The 22257-nt window shown below is 36.6% G+C and overlaps 2 protein-coding genes across 2 annotated transcripts; both read right to left on the bottom strand.

Moving 5' to 3' along the window:
• Nucleotides 1-211: 211 nt before the first annotated feature.
• abhd6b (abhydrolase domain containing 6, acylglycerol lipase b) lies at nucleotides 212-3548 on the bottom strand. The gene is made up of 8 exons (XM_043224291.1): nucleotides 3430-3548; nucleotides 2743-2899; nucleotides 2544-2657; nucleotides 1495-1627; nucleotides 1155-1312; nucleotides 1019-1073; nucleotides 697-797; nucleotides 212-467 (listed from the first exon to the last, which is right to left on the bottom strand). The coding sequence occupies exons 1-8, from the start codon at nucleotides 3546-3548 to the stop codon at nucleotides 285-287; spliced, it is 1020 nt and encodes a 339-aa protein (XP_043080226.1). The 3' UTR covers nucleotides 212-284.
• Nucleotides 3549-4417: 869 nt separating this feature from the next.
• flnb (filamin B, beta (actin binding protein 278)) lies at nucleotides 4418-20945 on the bottom strand. The gene is made up of 43 exons (XM_043224289.1): nucleotides 20486-20945; nucleotides 18975-19223; nucleotides 18739-18836; nucleotides 18505-18622; nucleotides 18220-18357; nucleotides 18014-18140; nucleotides 17801-17937; nucleotides 17469-17662; nucleotides 16807-16920; nucleotides 16580-16723; nucleotides 15992-16070; nucleotides 15483-15595; nucleotides 14830-15406; nucleotides 14636-14744; nucleotides 14390-14550; nucleotides 13899-13994; nucleotides 13712-13829; nucleotides 13435-13628; nucleotides 13229-13352; nucleotides 12879-13042; nucleotides 12665-12788; nucleotides 12387-12583; nucleotides 12179-12302; nucleotides 11928-12106; nucleotides 11739-11850; nucleotides 11495-11619; nucleotides 11298-11421; nucleotides 10978-11153; nucleotides 10763-10883; nucleotides 10585-10630; nucleotides 10368-10470; nucleotides 10152-10292; nucleotides 9081-9209; nucleotides 8552-8725; nucleotides 8299-8457; nucleotides 7930-8133; nucleotides 7643-7795; nucleotides 6894-7016; nucleotides 6539-6805; nucleotides 6290-6427; nucleotides 5736-5849; nucleotides 5448-5636; nucleotides 4418-5338 (listed from the first exon to the last, which is right to left on the bottom strand). The coding sequence occupies exons 1-43, from the start codon at nucleotides 20796-20798 to the stop codon at nucleotides 5151-5153; spliced, it is 6777 nt and encodes a 2258-aa protein (XP_043080224.1). The 5' UTR covers nucleotides 20799-20945; the 3' UTR covers nucleotides 4418-5150.
• Nucleotides 20946-22257: the final 1312 nt, after the last annotated feature.

The following is a 22257-nucleotide window of genomic DNA, read 5'->3' as shown; positions in this document are numbered from 1 at the left end:
TATCTATCTATCTATCTATCTATCTATCTATCTATCTATCTATCTATGTCTAGACTTAAAGTGGTATAGTTCTCAGTGCTATATAAAATCATCGGACTCAGAATGACTAAGAACCATGACGTGCATTGGTACATAATATTCAGTACTTATAATACTTTTAACTCTACCATCAATACACATGGTAACACTTTACAATCTTCATGGTAAATATTAGTTAATCTATTAACATGAATTACACACACCCAAATATATATATATATATACAGTTGACATCCTGAGACGTCTCAAGATTTCTTCTTGGTGCTGGCGCTCTCTGAGCTCTGCTGAGAAATGATGAAATCTAAAATGAGTTTGGCTGTTTGTCGGGGTCGCTCCATCACGACAGAATGACCGCAGCTCTCCAGCAGATCAACACGACAGCCTGGAAGAGCCTCCGCAAGCACCGCTGCCCCAGACACATCCACCACCTCAAAAAATACAAAGACCAGGGCTATTATAGCCAACTAAAACCACAAAATAGAATAAACATTAACTGAAATATAGTTAATAAATATGATTTGTATTTAATTTATTTTTAAATTTACATACATTTTTGCATTTCTTATTTATTTAGTTTAGCTAAACTAAAACAAAATAATATAAAAAATAGACATGAAATAAATAAAAACCAATTAAATTAATTGAAAATGCACTTACCTGGTCCTGTTTGCCCCAGATGACTTGTAAAGGGGTAGTTATTTGCTGTATATGCTCATGCAAGGCATATTTTGAATTTTCACTCATAATTTCCATGAAAACTGTGGCAGTTTAGAGAGAAGATACTTGATTAAAAAAATGATTAAATGTAAATCTTTTCTTTTAAGCAACCCTGGATTGTACATAGTTGTTGCTAGCTATGTTTGCTGGTTTTGTTCTAATAAATAATCATAAAAAAAAGATTAAAATAAACTATTACAAACAACACTTTCTTTAGCTTATAGTAAAAAAACATAACTGCAGTGGGTAAGCCTATACTGACCTTCATGATAAAAGTCATTGTGTGGAAGCCGTACATCCACCAGTCCTTGCAGAATCTATAATAAAAGGTTAAAGCCACAGTTAGTGTATGAAAGTGTGTTTTGGAGCTCAAGTAACTTTACGTGAGTGTGACTAACCTGTAGAGGCACTCTGAAGCGCACGTGAGAACAGAGCTTCAGCATCTCCTCCATCTCCTCCGGGTTGGATGGAATAAGAGGGATATTCAGCGTGTACTGGCTGTGCTCTACTTCATGCATCTGACTGTCAAACTTACTCTCGTTTTGGTTCTTCAGACCTTCAGAGAAAAACGTGAGCATGCAGGAGCGCTATTAAGACCCAAAAATGCAATCAGAAACACAGCCAATCAGAATCCACCCTGCTTTAACGAACTAGAGCATTTAATGCTGCAGTACAAGCTTATAGTGAACAGAACTGTATGCGTTGGTGTGGATCTGAAGACTAAATGTATTGACTGACCGGCTGGGCAGATGAGGGTCAAGCCGCAGAGGTCTGAGGGATGACAGGCTGCATATACTCCGGCCACTGTCCCACCCATGGAAGTGCCCACCAGATGGAATGGCTTTTTGTTTAGCCGAATGGCCTCTACAAACTGGTGTAAAAGTAGGACATACTCGCATATTTGGCCAATACAAACATTTTATATGCTGGCTTATGATCATGAAGCAGATTTTATGGCAAATCATTCAAAGTCTGAGAAGAAAGCAACATTTTATTCCATGAAAAGGACACAAAATAGAGCCCGTTTGAAAAAGTTGACCTTCAAACTAAAGTTATATTTTAGATTTTACAAATATGCTATAAAGATTTTTCATTCATTTCACCCTCCCGTTTAGAAGTTTGTGGTAGGTAAGATTTTATAAATGTTTTTCTAAGTTTCATGTGCTCACCAGGGCTCCATTTGATGAAATACTCAAAAAATAGTAATATTGCGACATGTAAAAGTGTTACATGATCCTTCAGAAATCATTCTAAGATGCTAATTTGTTGCTCAATAATCAGTTTTATTTATCAGTGATGAATAACTTGTGCTAATACTTTTGCACACTAAAGAACAGCATTTTTTGGAAATGGAAAACTTGATTATATTTTCTGTCAATTTGATCAAATACGTCATTGTTGTAACACATATTCTTTATTATATTTTCTATATATTTATGCGTATATGAATTTTTTAATTGCATACCAGTTAAAAATTTTTTCGAACACACAGTTAAAAACCCTATGCAACTGTCTAGCCATAAACTTGAAATAACCATTAATATTCCAATCAATAAAACTGCCATACTGGCAATTTTAAAAAACAGTTTGAATCAACTTCTGTATAAAGTCTCGGCCCAGTAATTTCAGACAAAAATTAGTTGAATGAATATGTAATTTAAGGCATCTTATACCTACTAGGTCTCAAAGCATATAATTTTTTTTTAAGGTCATAGATGCATAAATACTAAGACATAAAAACATACCCTATTCATAAAAAAAAAAAAAAAAATCCCATCCAGCATTACCTGCCGTATTCTCTTGACCTGGCCCTGGATTGAATAGTCGTCAGTGTTGGTACGTGTTGTACCCTCGTGCCCCGGCATGTCGACACACAGTATGTGCAGATGTTTAGGAAGGTACTGTTTAGGATGAAGACAACGTGCTTATCGCTGTTATAAAGAGCAGCATTTTTACCTCACAGCCAGGCCACATAACATACTATACCTTCACCATAGGGAGCCATGTGTCCTTGTGAGCAGAGAAGTCGTGCAGCATGAGTACAGAAGGCCTGAGGCCTGGTTTTCCTCTGTATGAGTAACAGAAGCGATAACCCCCACAGTCTGCATAATGTACCTGCAGACCCAGAGTCCTCCTCCAGTACCTCCACAAACAAATTACACAGGTAAACAATCTACAGACAATATGACCACATGCATTACTATAAAAGATGCATGTAATTGCATGCATACACAGCAAAATATTTTATTTAAATATTCGAATTGTTAAAACAGTATGATTTAAATTAATCGAAAGTTTATACACAACCCAAATGCATAAAATTCAAAACCCAAATATTTTTTTGAGTGCAACTATAAAAGATGTTCATATAAATTATACATTTAAAAATGTGTACAGTGTGGACCAAACTACTAATACAATAAAGCATTAGTTTAAGCATTTTTTAAAATTTCATACAAATTATATTATTATTATGATACAGTATTTATTATACATATCACTTAAATATGTCTTATTCAGTTAACATCACACATTGTAGTTATTTATTTTTTAAGTTATTTATTAATTATGTTTAGCTTAATTTAATGAAAACCAGGAGGTTGGGCTTCAGTTCTAAAGAAGAATATTTACATATTCTTAAGTATTATGCATATATTTATAAGTGGTATTTACCAGTAATAGACTTTGATGAGTGATGATGGCCACAGCATGAAAGAGGCCATGAAAAGGAGGAGAGGGATGGCAAGAGTCCCTGCAGCAATGGCAAACATATTCACCATGTCCTGATCCATGACAAAAATGGTCTTTATCTAGTCAACACCCTGCAGAACAATACAGCACACAATTACAAACAGAAACACTGCAATGACTGCTAAATATGAAGTAAAACTTCAAGATACCTTTGTTGTCCTGCTATAAGACTGCATATGTACAGGTCAGAGTGAATGCATGGGGGAGGCTCTGGCAGCATCTGTTCGTGTCTAATCAATACATGTAACCTAGATATCTCACCATGCGCTTAAAATATTTACATGACCATCATTTTATCCCTTCGTTTTAGTGTCACTGCCTAGAACATGTCTAATAGCTCCTCATTGTATCTGTACGTTCTGAAATGTTTACATTTTGGACATGCATCTACAAATACAGCATCTCACTAAAACCACGTTGATTTGCGGTTAAAAGTATAAATCATTAAAATAATAATTGACCTGTGACACAACAAACAGATTTGGAACAATTTGAGAGCGATGAACTTACTTCATTAGGTTAATCCCACAATGACGTCAGTCACTTCTAATCAAGCGGTTTCAAACGACAGATCCAAAAGTCCCTTTTAAATATCATACTGTAGCCGCTCAGTGTGCAGTCGGTTCTTATAACTTAATAAAAGTCCATGTCAGCTGTCTGCTTACCCCGATGAACACTGAGATGGCAGCCAGGGAAAACTCTGTTTGGTGATCTCGTGATCCCAAGAAATCAATTAATTCAAATGGAAAATGCAATATTCCTCTTACCCCAAAAAAAGAGAATCCAAAACAAAACAATCCAATAAAAATATATAATAAATAAATAAGTGTATATATATATATAATTATATAATTTTTTTTTTTATGAAGATACAGAATTTTTTTTTATTTCAAATCACATGGACATTTTCTCCAGATTCAGTCCATTTGAAATTTAAAGCCATTTTGTTGCATTTATATTCATTGCACATTTATGAGCAAAGTTATGGAAGCAAATCACATTTGTTTGGTTGAAATTCCTCATTTTAATCTCAACGTCAGTCATCTAATTTAGTTTGGATGAAATATAGTAAAAGCTAAATTTGTTTGGAGAATATGAGAATATATTTTAAAATTATAACATAGAAAAAACAACAACAACAACAACAACAACAACAACAACAACAAGAGATGTTTAAAGAAATTACTAACATTGAACATCAACTTGTAAACTAAAATATGAATGAATGCTTTTCTTTCTATTTAACAAAGAATCCAGAGAACTGCACAAAAACATGAAGCACCAGCTGTTTATAGTACCAATGAAAATAAAAAATATATATTTCTCGAGCAGCAAATCAGGATATTAGTATGATTTCTGAAAGGATCATGTGATACTGAAGAATAGAGTAATGATACTGAAAATTCAGCTTTGCATCAAAGTAATAAATTACTTTTTAAAAATGTATGAAAAGTTATTTTAAAATGTATTAATTAATCCATTAATCAATATTGCTATGCTATTTTTGCTGCATTTTAATGAAATGCGTCCTCGTGAGCATAAGAGACTTCTTTCAAAAACAAAGCCCTACCAACCTCAAACTTTTAACAGTAGAGTATATACACACACACACACACACACACACACACACACATGATGGTATTTCACAGGACAGTAATATGGAATGGAGACCCTGGAATGTGTTCATCTCCCCACTTCACTGCTAATATGTATTTTCCCCTTTCTTTCACAGCATAGTTGATCCTGTAGTGATGTCCGCCCATGTGAATGATTGACACCCGCTCGCAGGGGACGGTGGGGCCATGCATGCCGACAAAGAGAAAGTTTCGTCCTACAACACAAAAGCAGCTACAATGAGTTCTGAGAGAGACATTTCTCTGGAGACATTACTTAGTGAAATTAGTTTCTTAACGTTCTTGCTAATGTCAAGCTGCACTCACCAGCATTACTGCAGTCCACATAAAAAGTGTTTTTGCGTCCTAGAAAGCCCTTACTCAGGCCTGGGCCATGGCAGATGACTTTACTAGCGTCAGACAGGAAAACTGGCTCAGCACTGCTGTCAGATGTTGTGTTTATCTCCGTGTCTGACAGAGAGGGTTCCTCGTGGCTGTTACACATCTGAATATGATCTATGGCAAGAAAAGTACCATCAGACATATACTGTCTCCAATGTGAAATCAAAATGGTCTCCAAAACATAATGCTCTAATCCAAAGCGTTAATTCATACCAGAGCAGTTTTGTCCTTGTGTGAGATTCTCATCTGTGGCGGCACTGACAGATACATAGAAAGGGCTTTGAGAAACATGCTCCTCATCAAACATGACCGAAAGCTCATAGTCACCTGCAAGAGAACAAATTCTGTAAATAATGTCTAGAAATGTGCCAATACGTTGATGTTTAATGTAATAATTAATAATATAAATAATTTGAAATTATTCCAGAACTCTAGTGACTTTCATCTTCCAGGAGTCACGCCGTTTTGGCGGGAAAGCAATAGCACAGAAGTGGGTTTGATGACTTATGTTATGTTTTGTGGTATTAACCGGTTTGTCTTACTGTAGTTGTATTGAACAGAATGAAGAGTTTTACAGATATTGGTATCATAATATCAAAACTTCAGATACGGTCAGAAATGATCACAATTAATAAGTTCACGTCCTCATGCATCTTCAGTTATTCTATTAGGCAGTTCCATTGTGTAAATAATCAAAAGCCATACCTACTTGGATTCATAACACACTTTTTTTTTAATACATATACAGCATTACAGTAATTACCCACCAGGCTCTTGAGCCGTGTAGGACACAACGCAAGAACCATCCAGCTGATCATCAAAGTGCAGCTCAATCTTTCCAGGACCCTCTACTGAGACAGACAGAGTTCCCGCTCCGGCCTCACGGGACCAAATATTAAAGTCAGCTGCAAAATTAAATCAACACATACTTTTAAAAATGACTCACAACTGCCAGCTGTCACTATATAACAAAACACTTCAAAAAGCAGAAAGACAAAAAAATATTAGTGGGATACCTGGAACACTTGCTAGAGCTTTTTGAAGTCCTTGCCCCCACACTTGGACCTTTTCACATCCTCCCTGTCCAAGTGGGCCGACAGTGTACTGCAGTGGCCAACCAGGGATTGTCTGATCTTGGTCATTTACGGTCACATTATAAACTCCAGTCTCTTTGGCTAGAAAGCTCACTGCATAGGTGTCACTGCCTGTAGCAATAATAACAGCCTCTCCTGGACGACCTGAGGGCTCATGCACATAAGCAGACAGTGTCTCAGCATCAGAACCTGTAATGAAAGGGAATGTATTTTTGTTAGCGGCACTGGAGAAGCCAGATATAGTGCCTGGATTAGCGTGATGGGCTATTCATCTAACCTGAGATTTTGAAGGCTAAGCTGCATTCACTCCCAATGCTGGCAATAGAAGCTGCTTTCTGGTTGTACGTGACGTTCTCTCTCATAAGCCCCTGGTCTGTCACCACTGCTGTAAAAGGACTCCCTGGTAAAGAGGAATGTAATATTTATTAATTTAGTTTGCTCTATTAATTTAGAAAAAGGAAAATCAGAAGCCTACTGTTAGCCAAGTAGATTTTAATAGAAACTGCACAACATATTTATTTTAAATGTATAAAACGAATGTAAAATTAATATATAAATTCATAAATATTAATATAAATTCACCCAAAATATACAATATTTACAATTTTATACATAATCTACCTTTAATAAAATGTTATATTTTTTAAAGAAGTTTCTTATGCTTACTATAGCTATATTTGTTTAATCAAAAATACATACCAAAAAAACTGTAATGTGAAATATTATTACAATTTAAAGTAATTTTGATTTACTATATTTTAAGATGTAATTTATTCCTGTGATGGAAAGTTACATTTTCAGAAGCCATTACTTCAGAAATCATTTTATGATGTAGCTTAAGAAACCTTTCTAATTATTAATGCTAAAAATTGTTGTGCGGCTTAATACATGTTTTGAAGTATTTATTTGAAATAAAAAAAAAATTGTAACATTGAAAATCTCTTTAAATTTTGATTAATTTAATATGACCTTGTTGAATGCAAATACATAAAAATACATGTGGTTGCATAAGGCAGCTCTGTTAACCTGGAATGTGTTCATCTGAGAATTTAATGGAGATTTTGTAATTCCCAGCCTTGATTGGGCAGTACGATATATTGCAGGTTCCATGTTCCAGTTCCTCACTGTGAACGTCTACTTTACAGGGACCCTCGATTACAACTGTTAGCCCACCATATCCTGCAGGTTGCAAATTTAGGGTAAAAATAAAAAATAAATATTTTTAGACTACATAAAATCTGCAGCATCGTGACACACAATCAAAACAGTAACATTAAGCACAAGTCAATTAATTCGAATAGACAGCAACACACCTGCATCCCAAGTGTCAACCACAAACTCAGATGTGCAGAAGGTGCGCCCTTTATGTAAGCCGGGGCCGAAGGCCTTCACCTTGCTGGTATCTCCTATCTCTGCCTGACTGATGGAAAGAGAGATGGGACTATTGCTCACATGCTCATTGTCCTTCATGATGCTGACCAGATGCTCACCGGCCTCTCTGGGGATAAATGATACACCTGCATAACAAACAAAGCACACCTCTGATGAAGTCTGACGGCGGCAGTAAGGGTGTGGGTATCCTTCAGGTGATCAGATGCTAAAACGCATTTGTTGAGGCTTATTAATGCTTGTCATTTCATTTCTACCAGCTGCAGCTGCGTGAACATTAATAGATGGCTCACCGAGGTGGCTGTCAGGTTGCGTTTTCAGCAAGCAGGGTACATTATTGCCTGCGGGTGACATGATGCTGGCAGAGAGCTGGCTTATATCTTCTTCGGTGATGTCCAAGCTAAAGTCAACCGCACTGCCCAGTTTTACCTGTGACCTTCTCACATTTCCGTCTGTTTTGGGTTATAAAAAAAAACATGCATCTTGTAATTTCAGCTTTGATCACTATGGAAGTCACTGGTTTGAGGTTCGGTGGGGTTTCCATACCAGCAATTCTGGCTTTGAAGGGACTACCTCGGATAGATACGTCATCATGTTGAATCTGGATTTCATAATCTCCAGGCTCAGTTGGGAAGTAGCTCACAGTACAAGTGCCATCTTCATTGTCCAAGCAGCGCACATCTGCCTCAGATGGACCCTCAATTGTGATGTCCAGTTCACCTAAACAAGTACAATAAAACTTTTTGCAACAGTCAGGTTTCAGAAGTAAAAAAAAAATGGGGAGTTTTAATGATAATTTGGTTCACCTGAGGATGAGGGCAAACACTAAAGCACTATCATAATGGCAGTGAATGACATTTCATTATACTTTGATAGCAGCATTGTTATTATTTTTGCTCATAAAGATGATCCATTTAAGTACACTTTCCACTTGACTTTGTTTACGGTTCTTGGTTCTTTTGATACACAGTTGAATGAAGAGTCATATAATATTAGATGTACAAACAATATGCAGCATAACTGCACAAAAAATGTGCACAGCCTGTTATTATGGAACCACAAAACAAATGCTCACTCGAGGCTGAATCTTCCTGACAGATGGTGAATGTTGCCATCTCATTTGCAATTCCATACACAAGGCCACGTCCATAGGCCATAGTGCTGCGATTAGCAAGACTATTTGCATAATACTCCAGTGGAAGTTCTGCAGAAAGGAGAAAGAATTGTATTGAAAATGTTCTGACTAAATATATATCGCAAATGTTGATTGTAGGATGGATTAAGTCAAAATTAAGAACAGCAAATTCATTCAGTAAGCTCGTAAAGGTAGTATTTAATGATGTCTAGGCCAAATATATGAAAAACATCAAAATACATATACATATATATATACATATATATATACACATATACATATATATACACATATATATATATATATATATATATATACATATATATATATACATATATATATATATATATATATATATATATATATATATATATATATATATATATATATATATATATATATATATATATATAAACACACACACAGTATATAGTTACAAAATATTTACATGCCTATATTTACGGTCAAAATTTAGATAGACATTTATTATTATATTTTATTATATATATATATATATATATATATATATATATATATATATATATATATATATATATATATATATAGCTAAACACATTTATCTGAAATATATACATGCATGTGTGAATTTATATATTCTTTTTAAACACATGCATACACAGCACATACACATATTATGCAAACAAAAACCTTTGTTTTGGATGCAATTAGTCGAGATTAATCATTTGACAGCACTACTTTGCATTAAAATAAGGAAAAATAACTAAAAATCAACACAGCCAATTAAAAAAAAAAAAAAAAAAAAAAGTTTAAAGACAGACAACTAATATATATATATATATATATATATATATATATATATATATATATATATATATTATATTTATATTATTACTATTTCTAGTTATGCAAAGCTCTAAAATATTTCATGCATTTCCATTCAAGCATGGTCAACTAAAGACTAAAGCAAACACTAAAATAACTGAAGAACTGAAAAAAGAGGGACAAGTCCATTTTTTCATACAGACTAACCTGCTAGATCATTTCTGGATGATTTAATAAGTAGCTGGTGAAGACCCTCTTCTGAAGGATCATACTTTAGAATGATGGTACCGTCTTCATTTTCAATCATGTTGGGCTGTGCTGTCTTTCCAGACGGCGTGATCACCTCACCTGTGAATACCATTAAAATAATGATGCGAGGCTGCGATTATTAAAATGAACAAGTGAATCTGGGTAACAGCTCACCTGTAATTTCACCTTCACTTAAGTCTGATGGCAGGACTATATCACATGATAGAAACCCTACTTGATTAATGGCACCGAGAGGAATTACATTTCTGCTCTCAACCTGATGAGAAATAATGAAGATGTTAAAGACTTTCAGGGCACGAAATGTCTCAAGGACTCAAGACATTATTAAATGGATTGCAATTAACCTTGAAGAAACTTCACTATTTCATACCTTGTTTTGAAAACCTTGAGATTTGCATGTGGATGACGGCGGGTGACTATAATTCATGTCACAATTAATTAAGGGATAAACAAAGCACAAATGAGTGAATAATGAATAAGGGTATTGAGATAGAATGATTAATGCATATGGTTTAGATGGTTAAACTGGACTGCAATGGCCATCTTACCTTTGAAAATCTTCCTCGCTGGCATTTCTGATAGCTGAGGAGCGAGAGCCTTCAGCGGTGGGTGGGTGTTTTACAGCACCGATCTTGATCTCGTTACTTAACATTTCAGGATTTGTACTGCCTGCAAAATCAATACCACAACAAACAAGGTTCTCTCTGTCAATATCCGATGACGTCCATACAGATTGATTCAGATCATATAAACAGGGGCTCACCATCAGCTTTCATAAGGTCAGTGTCCAGAGCCTCACTAGCGCTGCAGCAAGTTGTAAAAGTCTGAGGAACTTGAGCACAGACATCTTCCTTTAACTGTCCACCACAAACCTCAGTTGCACTGGTTACATGTTGATCCTTCATAGACGAGTGAGGCAGGACATGAAATCTCAGAGGACTGAAAAACAAGTAGCATGAAAGATTTCTTTTGACGCGATTTCAGTTTTTTATTATAGTAAAATTGTATAATTTTTTTAAACGGTAGTATATAGCTACTATTATTTTTATTTTAAATATTAAATAAAAACACATTCTTTCTTACTTGCAGTATGACTCATCATCAGCATATTTGACCACCAAGGAATGAAGTCCTTCTGTAGTTGGAGAATATTTAACCGCATAAGTCCCATCTGCGTTTTCTTCAACCTCTGTCAGTTCAGCCTCTCCTGTAAATATGACATTTTGACAATTACACAAGATACTAATCTGATTGGTCTTTCAAGAGTAGATGATCCTCACCATTGGGGGTGATCATCAGTACACACTCAGGGGGCTTCCCGGATTTACTGCTGTTGATTTTGAACGACTGAGGGATTTGAGCACAAATCTTTGGCTCTGTTAAGTCTTCTGGGAACTCAGAGATGCTGAGACACAAATAAAAAACCAAATGTTTCTAGTAGTTCTCTTGAAATCACAAAAAGCCTTACAGGTAATTGTACATGACAGCACTGCGTAAATCAGACCCAATTAATTACCATTTTACCTTCTTATAGTCTCTTCATTACTGTATTTATCCATTACGGAATTACAGCCTTCCATATTTGGTGCACGAGTTTGGTCTTTGTTGTCCATCACATCTGCAAGTTCGGTTGAACCTATGCAAAAACCCCATGTAACTGATTACCCTATCGAACATACTGTCATGCAAATATCAGGAATATTTCAAACTCACAGTTCTGTGCATTATCTTTCATTATGGTGACATTCTCTGGTGCCACCCTGCAGCCATTAGCAAATATCTGAGGAGCCTTAGCATGGACACTTCCCTCCTGACTCAAAAGTTCCTCTTCATTTGAGACATCTTCATCACTGCTACCAGAGTGAGAAGGTACTGCGTGAAACCTAAGAAGACTGAAAGACAGCATGAAATAGGAACCTGTGGATATGGAATGCATGTATTGGGAGGCTTCACACTAAAATTACCTTCTAAAGGAATCGTCACTGGTATATTTGACCATAATTGAGTGAGATCCTTCAGAAGAAGAGGAGTACGACACCAAGTATGTTCCATCTCCGTTGTCTTCTGCATTTAATAGCTTAATTTTTCCTGCAAAGGGAAGTGGTGAGTCAAATACTGTTGTTTAAAATGACATGAAAGACCAATAATACAGCCTCTCCATTACATTCTCACCATCAGGTGTAACAACAGCTACAGTCTCTGGCGGCTCTCCAGTGCTGCTGCCATTGATTGTGAAGGTCTGAGGAGTGTTTACACACACTTCCTTCTCTAAGCCCAATCCAAAATCCGGAGAACCATTACTTGAGCTTTTATCTCCACAGTGTTTATCATCAGCATTAGGCACAGGCAACACGTAAAAATTTAAAGGACTGTAAACAAACAGTAACATGAATCAAATTTCTCTATAGGAGACAACCTATGCTTTAAATAAATATTTAGTTTCTTCATACCTGCAAAATGAATCATCTTCAGCATATTTGACCATCAAAGAATGAAGCCCCTCCATGGAAGGGGCGTAGTTCACTGTGTATGTCCAATCGCCATTGTCTTCAACCTCTATTGTCTCAGTCAAGCCTATTTAATGATGAATAAATGTGCAACTTTAACACTGAAATATTGGATTAGTATGTGTGATCTAATATAATATAGTATGTGGTATAATACCATCTGGTGTCATTACGGTAACAAGCTGTGGAACTTTTCTTGTGTAGGTGCAGTCGACAGTGAATGTCTGAGGATGCCAGGAACACATCCCTGATGTCAGACCTGGACCTGATACATCAACTTGAGAACTGTCATCTATTGGCAACACTTCAAACTTGAAATGTCTGTAAAAAAATAAATAAATAAATCACAATATAAAATATATAATACATTTAAAAAAAAAAAAAAATAATATAATAATATATATATATATATATATATATATATATATATATATATATATATATATATATATATATATATATATATATATATATATATATATATAAAAAAATAAACAAGAGTCTCACCGATTAAAACTCTCCTCATTAGTGAATTTCACCATTAATAAATGACAGCCATCCATGGTGGGCAAATAGACAAAAGTATAACTGCCATCTCCACTGTTTGTCAGCTCCAGAAGCTCCATGGTACCTGCCGTGCAAACATTAAAAAAATAGTGATTTTCCCAATGCTTGCCAATGCAACTGTTAGAATCATTTTACTTTGTGCTTACCATCAGGTCTCACAACAGCAACAGTCTCTGGTGTTTCTCCAGTGCTGCTGCAGTCAATCGTAAACCTTTGGGGGGTTCTACCACAGACTCCACCTTTAATACCAGGAACAATAATCTCTGCCATATTCCCACCATGAGCTGCAGGAAGCTCTGTTTCACGGTCAAAATTAGGCAATGCTTGGAACTGGATGGGACTACAATTAAAAAAGTAGAGAATATAATTCAGATAATTATCATATAACATTATGCTTTATGTTGAAAAAAAAAATAGTCTAACCTGCTGCTTTCACAAAGTCCTTGAGGACCTATGAAGGAATCTCTGTCTTCCAGTGATGAAGGTGAACTTGTTCTGTAAATCCCATCTCCACTGTATTTGATCCCTGGCATTTCATTATCTGCAGCAAATGTGCACACATGACTTCTTGTGTTGGACACATTTAAATCAAGAAAATTCATATACTTACCGTGAGTGTTTGTAGATAAGCAAACCCCTGACTGAAGACAGACTCCAGAGTCTGCAGTACTTGAAACATCCATCACTGATGCAATAAATGGACTTCCTGTATTATGTATTCAAAAGAAAGCAGGTTAGCAGCAATGCAATTGGTGAGAACAAAGTGGTTAACAAATGTCAAGCAATCAACAAACTATATATTATGTTTAATATTGATTCAAGACAAAATTCTCTGATCGGTCTTATTATGAAAAGGCAAAGTTCTAAAATACATTCAGGTGATTCATTTTAAAATATACCAGTTAAACAAACCTCTGAATACAAATACTATTTATATTAAAACAGTGCAAAAAATCAACTTGATAAAAGACATAGTAAAAGCAACTTAATCATACCTAGAATTGAAATTACACCTTCCTGTGCTAGGAATTATTTTATACAATTAAAGTAAATAAAATAAAAAGGAAAATAGCAATTGTTTGTAGTAAATGTAAAGCTTACCTTGAATGTGGTTCTCTCCGCAGGTAATGGTGATCTTATAGTCACCAGGCACTGAAGGAGTATACTCCACATTATACATGCCTTCACCGCTGTCTTTACATGTCACCTGACACTCAGACGGACCTTCCACTGTTATGTCCAGATCATTAACTGAAGACTTGCTAAGAAAGAGATACATTCTGGATCAAATGGGGTTGCCAGTCACTTTTGGCTCGGAATGCATATTTAAAATGAACTTTCTCTTACCTGGCGTTTACATGAAACACATTAGGATGTCCAGTGAGGCCCTTTTGGAGACCCAAACCATTTGCAACAACTTGACATGAGTCAGCTTCCCAATCACAAACTACAACCCCTGAAACAACAGAACAGATGAGAAGACAAAATAAAGAACACAAATATAAGCCTAATTCAAACCAGTGGCAATGGGACACACCTACCTTGTCTGCTCACTTTTACATGGCTTTTGTAGAGCTTTGGATTCACCATAACTTTACGAAAGGGCACCTCCTTTCCTCCGTATTTCAGAAGCAACGTATATACGCCACTAGTTAGAGGCACATAAACAGCTGTGTAGGTGCCATCTTCATTCTCCTTCACTTCGGTTTGGACAATGACTCCTGAGTCTGAGATAGCCTGCACAGATGGAGCTCCAGATCCTGCTATTGCACAGTCTATATTTACAATGCAAGGTTCACCGACTTTACCCTGTAGCAGATCAGGGTCTGTTACCAAAACCTGAGAGGGGTCAGTCGGCTTCTGTACAACAGCCTGGAAAGGAGAGCCAGTTATGTGAGAGTTGTCAAAAAGGACATTTATTTTGTGCATCCCATGCTCTGTGGGGAGGTAAAACACTGTACAAGTGCCGTCTTGATTGTCCAGACATTGTAGTGGAACTTCACAGGGTCCATCCACTCTTATGGCAAGTCTTCCACTGCCGGCTCTCCTTGTGTCAATTATAAACTCAGCCTGTTCTCCAAGAAAACCTTCTTTTAGGCCTGGACCATGAGCCCTTACCTGAAGTAACAAACAACTACACAGTTCAAGTGCTTCAAGAAAATGCACAAAATGTGTAATACTCTGTACCTAGTACCTTTGTGGCATCGGCTTGGATATTTGATGGACTGACTATGTTCATAAGAAGTTCTCCATGGCCACCAGGCCGTGAATTCTCTGAAAAGTCTTCATCGAGGTCCATCTCGTCATCTACATGCAATAATTTAAATTAAAATCATGAATCATGTTCTTCAAAAACATATGACTGCATTGTCCAAACCCATATTTTATCATCTCGATTGGCAAATGAGTAAAGAAAAGTATTCGGCAAAATAATATATTTTTTTAATGAAATTTAAATGTATATTGTTATGAATGTGTTATTGTTTCTTTGTCATACATTTTTAGGCAAGCGTAAAATAAAAGAGTTGCAGATGTCTATTTATTTATTTATATCTATTATTTTTAGCAACTTGATTTCTCCATACACTAAGATTGTTCAAAACCTCTCCTTTTGAATTCCATCATACAGATCTGCAATAACGTTATGATGACTAAATGGTGATAACATTTTAATTTTTAGAAACACTGTTCCTTTAAACTCACCAGAGTAATACATTTCCCATCCATCTGGTTTAAACCAGACTGGGCTACATGGTGTAATCTTAATCCTGCGAGGTGTCACCTGAAACAGCAACGACGAAGCGATCACACAAAATCTTACAGCGCGGCAATCACAAGCTACCAAAGAACTGAAGATTACAGCTATATATTTCAGTGCTCATTGGCTCATTTTTTAATACATGTTTTTTCACATGTGATTTCAATAAGCATCGTTTCATTCCCTCTTGACAGAGGGAATGCCAGTACAAATAGAGTAATAAACATCCTATTACATTCCTATGAGCTCTGGCTGCAGCATTAAGCAGCAGTACATCATCACCAGACAGGTTTAAAGCCACTGCGAGATGAAATGGAATTTCAATAAGGCAGCAGATGCTGGAACATTAATGCAACATGATGCAAACCAAATTGGGGAAAATGAGTTTTCTTTAACTTCATTAGACCATTTAAATGAAATGCATCAGAATGAGCTTTAGCTGTTGCACATCACATTCTCATAGCTTTACATTATCCCTGCATAATATACAATCATGTTTGCCACTATTTTTCAAGATCAATGTATGCACTCACAATAAAAGGACTGCCAGGAACCATGACTCCTCCCCAAGCCACGGCAATGGTGTGTTTGGAGAGAGATGAAGGGATGTAGGAGCAGACAAAGACACCAGATTGTTCAGAAGCAACAATAACATCTACAAACTCTCCATCTGCTCTCTGTAAAGAAGTCAAATCACAATTAAAATGCTTTTAAAACTAAATGTGAAAAAAAAACTCAAATATTTTACTTTATTTATTACCTGAGCATAAACTTTAAGCTCTCCTTCACCAGCTTGCCTGGTATCTACAGTGAATTCTGTTTGAAGGTTCACTATACAGCCAGTTTGGGAAACACCGGGTCCTTCTGTTTTCACCTGAAACCGACATGCATAAGTAATGACAGAATTTCACATCTAATGAATACATCTCATTTCACACAAAATAAATCTCTTTGAAAACAGCAAGGACTCTCACACTAGACACATGTCTGGAAAACAGATTAAACCAACAGTTTACCCAAAAATGAAAATTCTGTCATTAATTGCTCACTCTTATGTTGATCCAAAGCTATATTGTTCATCTTCAGAACACCAATTACGATAATTTTTTTATGAAATCCGAGAGCTTTACTGCATAGACGCCAACATAACTGACACGCTCAAGGCAAGACATGTTTGAACTGCAATTTTATGAAACTACGAGAATACCGTTTTAACAATGCCCTTACTTTTGAGGGTCTTGAACATGGTAGCTGTGTTGTTGCTTATGGAGGGTCAGAAATCTCTCGGATTTCATCAAAAATATCTTGATGTGTTTTCCAAGGATGAGTGCGTTTGAAAAGACTTGAGGGTGAATAATTCATGACAGAATTGTAATTTTTGGGTGAATTATCCCTTTAATAGGGGAGGAAAAAGGAGTTTACCTTGTCAGGGCGGAAATCTTTTCTCTTCGGTCTGATGGAGGTCATGAAGGGACTGTCCTCGATTTCTTCATTATCACACATTACGTGTACAGCATACTCACCGGCCTCAGTTGGCCAGAACCGCACTAGGCAGGAGCCATCATTATGGTCATCACACTCAATCTTTGCCTGAGACGGACCTTCAATGGCAAAACCTTGGAAAGATTATTGGGGAAAAAAGTATAAATTAACTATACCATTTTGTTACTATTTAACATTATCCGTTTAAAAAAAAAAAAAAAATGGCTTACATGTACCATTTTTTTAGTAATACATTATTTTTATAAACTCACCCAGCATGCCAGAATCTGCACCAACAGATTCCACTAAGAAATCAGCAGACAAACCCACAGTCCCTCCCTCCAGTCCTGGTCCCCATGCCCGGATCTTCTGCGGGCCAGCTTTTGAACCAACATGGACTTTAAATGGGCTGTAGCAGAAAAATAATATGTTTAATCTTCGGTTAAAATATATATGGTAATGTTTATCTGCCGAAAGAAGCTAACCTCTTGGCAATGTGCTGACCAACCCAAGTGATGTCCACTGCGTGATCTCCTGTAGCAGTGGGTGTATATTCAAAGGTATATACGTCTTCATGTGCATCCTTCTGTGTAACAGCCACTTTCTTACCACCTGAAAAAAGGATAACATCTTAGTTAGACCATAATTCAACTTCATACAGATTATGGACAGATCATATGCCATTACTCACTGGGGTCTCTAATATCGACCTCCAGATTTCCAGGCCCAGCTTTGTGGGTGTCAACCTTAAACTGGGCCAGCTGACCTACTCTCATGCCTTTGGACTGCAATCCCCGTCCTGTGGCACGACAGGCTTTGGGTTTAGGCACTGAAAAAAAAAAATTAAAGTGAGATTTTAAATGGCATGAGAGAATGGTACAAAAAAAAAACCTGATGCATCTTTTTCCTCTTGCGTTTTCATTATTAGTTACAAAATCAAAACACTAAAAAGCAGGGGGCTTTTAATGTGCCCAACCTTTTTTTGGCTTGAGTGGAGCTCCAGGTTTCAGTCTGGCTTTGGGGAAAAGTGAGAGGTATGTCATCACTGACTGCTCATCCACAGCTGGATCAAGAATCTCCTCTGGGGCTATGACCTTGATAAAGTTAATTATAAAAACAGATTTACAAATTAATATGAGCAAATAAATCACTGAGAATGTTTTTAAAATGCAAGTACGATATCTAGCTAGCCTATTCTAGTTGAACTCACCTGGGGAATTCCAAGCCAATCATCTGCTTGCTGCATGGCTTCTTTAGTGTTACTCACCCGATGTACCGTGTCCCAGCTCTCCCAGTCAGGACACAAGCCTGCACAAACAAGAACAATCATTTCATAAGAGAAAAACCTCTGCCAAATAAATGTTGTTTCTTTCAACACGTACAAAAAGGAAGAAATCGCATGATCGCAGGGAGTTTAAAAAGCACTATATAAGCAACTTGGTTTACCTGGTGCCAGTCCATCCACTAACGCACCAAGGGCTTTGCCATCCTGCCAGTCCTGGCTGAAGTTAGTGATGGGGAGCTCAGGGACTTTGTTTTGGATCCATCCCAGAAGCCTCATCTCTGGAGTCAGTTTGGAGACAGAATCGTTTGCCTCATCCTCCCACACCGGGGTGGAGATGGAGTAATGCTGTATCAGGGTCCACACTAGACCTAGGATCAGCTTCAAATTCCCGTCCACTATGGCCTTACTGTCTGTATGGAGACGGTGAAGGTGTGTCTGTTTTTTCTTTTAATTAAGAGACCTTCCCTTGGTGACAAATATTTTGCTTTTTTTAATACACCAAAAGCTTTTTGTTGTTTAGCCATTACATCCAAACAAGAGAGTTCATCTGGGAATATTGTTGTATTCCAGGAAACAGCTAATCGATCCCAATTTGACACAAGGACACTTTGACCCAAAGACTACCCTCCCTAATTAGGAAAGGGGCCACAGGAATTTATATGAAAAACATGTGGGACCAGCTTCAGTTCATTATCTGTGAAGACTGAGCTCAACACCTGAACATGCGTTTTGGAAAAAATGCTAATGCTTAAGTATTGACATCGCATCTGATCTTTAATAAGAGATGCATTAAACTATTAGTCATATATACGTAGATACAGTAAAGATGCTAATCACCAGTGTTATATTTACAGATTGTTATATATATATATATATATATATATATATATATATATATATATATATATATATATATATATATATATATATATTATCAATATATACCCAATCGTAAAAAAAATACATATTTGCACCACGGCTGCATTTATTTGATAGAAAAATATGTTAAAACAGTAATCCGTTCTTGTCAGTCATTTTTAACTTTTGTCAGATGCCAAGCAAACAATTCTAATTTCTCAAATTTTATTTAAATGTATCAAAATCAGCTGTAATAGCCATCAACTTATTGTAAATGGAAATTAAACAATGTAAAGTGAATGGTTAGAGCAAAATTACTTTAACCAAATTGAAACTTGATGTTCACATATACAGATAATAGCCTCAGTTGCTGCCAGAGACATTGTTAACAGCATACAATTATACTTGCTATTTTGAATAAGCATAATTAAAAAAATAATTATGGCTTATTCATTGTAATTACATGCTTTTAATTTAGGGGAGTATGAACATGGATTTATTTTAAAGATATCCCCGTTTATTCGTGCAGAAGATGCTATGACATGCCACAGTCTCTATGCTGCTACTGCTTACAAAAAATTTAGCAAACATTTCTGACATTCATTACTCTCTCTCTACCTCATCTATTATTCTTCTGATTTATTTGATCCGTATCTGTACATATTTTTGAACATCAGACTTTAAAACAGCGACAACATTCAGAAACTACAGATCTTTAAAATGTTGCACATATAGGTTTAAATGACTTGAGAAACGACTAATAGACTGTTGTGAACCCCTTCTTTTGAATGAGTTCATGCATGTTGTAACTCACCTATGGACACCAACTTAACTTTTTCATGATCCAAAAACTCCAGAGCCACCGAAACATTGTCTAGCTTCAGCTGTCTAAAGGTGGGTCGGGTGTGGTACTTTCTAAACATCCTCTTACGGCTCAGGACCTCCAGCAGCGAGATAAGGATGAGGCCATCGCTCAGATCGAACTTGAGATCGCTGATCTGCATCTCCACAGACTTCAGATGTTCGTTGCACCAGCGCGTGAAGGTGTTCTTCTGTATCTTTTTCCAAGGTGCATCATCTGCCAGGTTGATCGCAGCAGCTGTAACACTATTTTTAAAGTCGCCCATCGTTCTCTTTGATCAGTGTGCAGTTCAAAACCTTTTATACCGTACTGAGAACTGCCGTGAAGCACGAAGCTTTCATGTAGCTTCGCTGGTGGTGGGAGTGCCCTACAGCCCCCAATTCTGGCCCATAATTATAATCGTACAGCGCCTCTGAGAGCTGTTTTTACTCTGACATGAACCGTGTCATCATGCCGCAACCCCACATCGTGCAAAGAAATAATAAAAACAGATTCTAGTTACATCAGTGCTTGAAGAATGCATTTACTAGGAAGACGGGGTCAGAAACTGGATCCTCAGGCCTGGGGAATTCAGCTAATTCCCACCTGCAGCCAGATGAAGGTCTGACATCACTGTTGCTGATAACCTTATCGCTGGTGACGTTACTCTTCATTTACTCCAGAATAAACTGAGAGTATTATTGCCAGAGCTCTTTTGATCGGGGCACGTCTTCGTATTTCCCATGCGGTGTCGAGGAGGCATGACTCATTGGGGCGGACTGCATTACAGCATGGAAGCGTGTGCCTTTGGCTGCAGGTTTATGACAAACTTGGTTATGGGGCCATCAATTTGCAGGGGTGCATTTATGTGCCCAGAATTTGTTTACGTTTTAATTAATGTACATTGTAAATTTTAATACTCTGCAAGGTTAATATAGGGCTTGGTATCGCTTTCCCCAAACTAATTTCATTCGGATTGACAGACTTATGTAATTTTAGTTACATGTCCATTTTGCTTATAGTCTTACAGTAAGAAGTGCAAGGCAGTATTGCACCAGAAGAACGGCCCGAGTCGGTCAATCCTGCAATCAGACTAGACTGATCACTTGTTAGGGTTTTGTTTCACTAAAAAGCAGCAGCTCGCTTTTGTCAAGAGTCAAACAGTCTGATACTAACATTTTCTGTGTTCTGTTTTTGATTCACTAGAAAGAACCAGTTCATCAATCATTCTTTGTAAGATTTAAGACTAACACTGGTCACGCTCAGTGCTGCCAAGTCTGTGTTTTTCATGCATTTATTTTTTTTAAGCGGTCTCTCTGTCTTGTCATTTAAAAAGGAGTGTACCTCTGACGGAGAGGAAAAACACACAAAAAAAATTGATAGGAATTAGGCTGGTTTTGTTTCACAGACCTGGCAACGCTGTATGTTTTCGATTAACTGAAAAGAACAGTCTCATAAGAGACATCTGTTTGTAAAGCAGTGGTCAAATTGTACATTGCCATGTACCATGAAACCATGGATTACATTATTGGACACTCTGCATTGTCATTATTGGATTACATTGCAATACAGACTGAAAACTCAGACTGACACAATCTAATGGCTTTATCTGCTGTAATATAAACTAACAAAAATGAAAAATAAATAATAGTATATGAATACATTAACATTAAAGTAGAAATAAGCCATTTTTGCTGCATATTAGTAATGGTACCAAACGTCAACAATCTGAGACTATTGTAAAG

The sequence above is a fragment of the Puntigrus tetrazona genome, chromosome 23, assembly GCF_018831695.1.
Source record: "Puntigrus tetrazona isolate hp1 chromosome 23, ASM1883169v1, whole genome shotgun sequence".
Taxonomy (NCBI): Eukaryota; Metazoa; Chordata; class Actinopteri; order Cypriniformes; family Cyprinidae; genus Puntigrus; species Puntigrus tetrazona.
This window is presented reverse-complemented; position numbering and strand designations above follow the sequence as displayed.

Bases quoted from the DNA above. Each gene is read 5' to 3' on its own strand.
- abhd6b (XM_043224291.1), bottom strand. From the start codon at position 3,548: ATGGATCAGGACATGGTGAATATGTTTGCCATTGCTGCAGGGACTCTT. The intron at 1,628-2,543 runs GTAATGCTGGAT...CTTTTACACCAG, and splicing joins AGGTCAAGAGAATACGGCAG to TTTGTAGAGGCCATTCGGCT. The intron at 798-1,018 runs GTCAGTATAGGC...AAACTGCCACAG, and splicing joins CAATGACTTTTATCATGAAG to TTTTCATGGAAATTATGAGT.
- flnb (XM_043224289.1), bottom strand. From the start codon at position 20,798: ATGGGCGACTTTAAAAATAGTGTTACAGCTGCTGCGATCAACCTGGCA. The intron at 14,551-14,635 runs GTAAGAGAAAGT...TCTCTTTCTTAG, and splicing joins GTGTTTCATGTAAACGCCAG to CAAGTCTTCAGTTAATGATC. The intron at 8,134-8,298 runs GTGAGCCATCTA...TTTGTTATGCAG, and splicing joins GCAACCTGACAGCCACCTCG to GTGTATCATTTATCCCCAGA.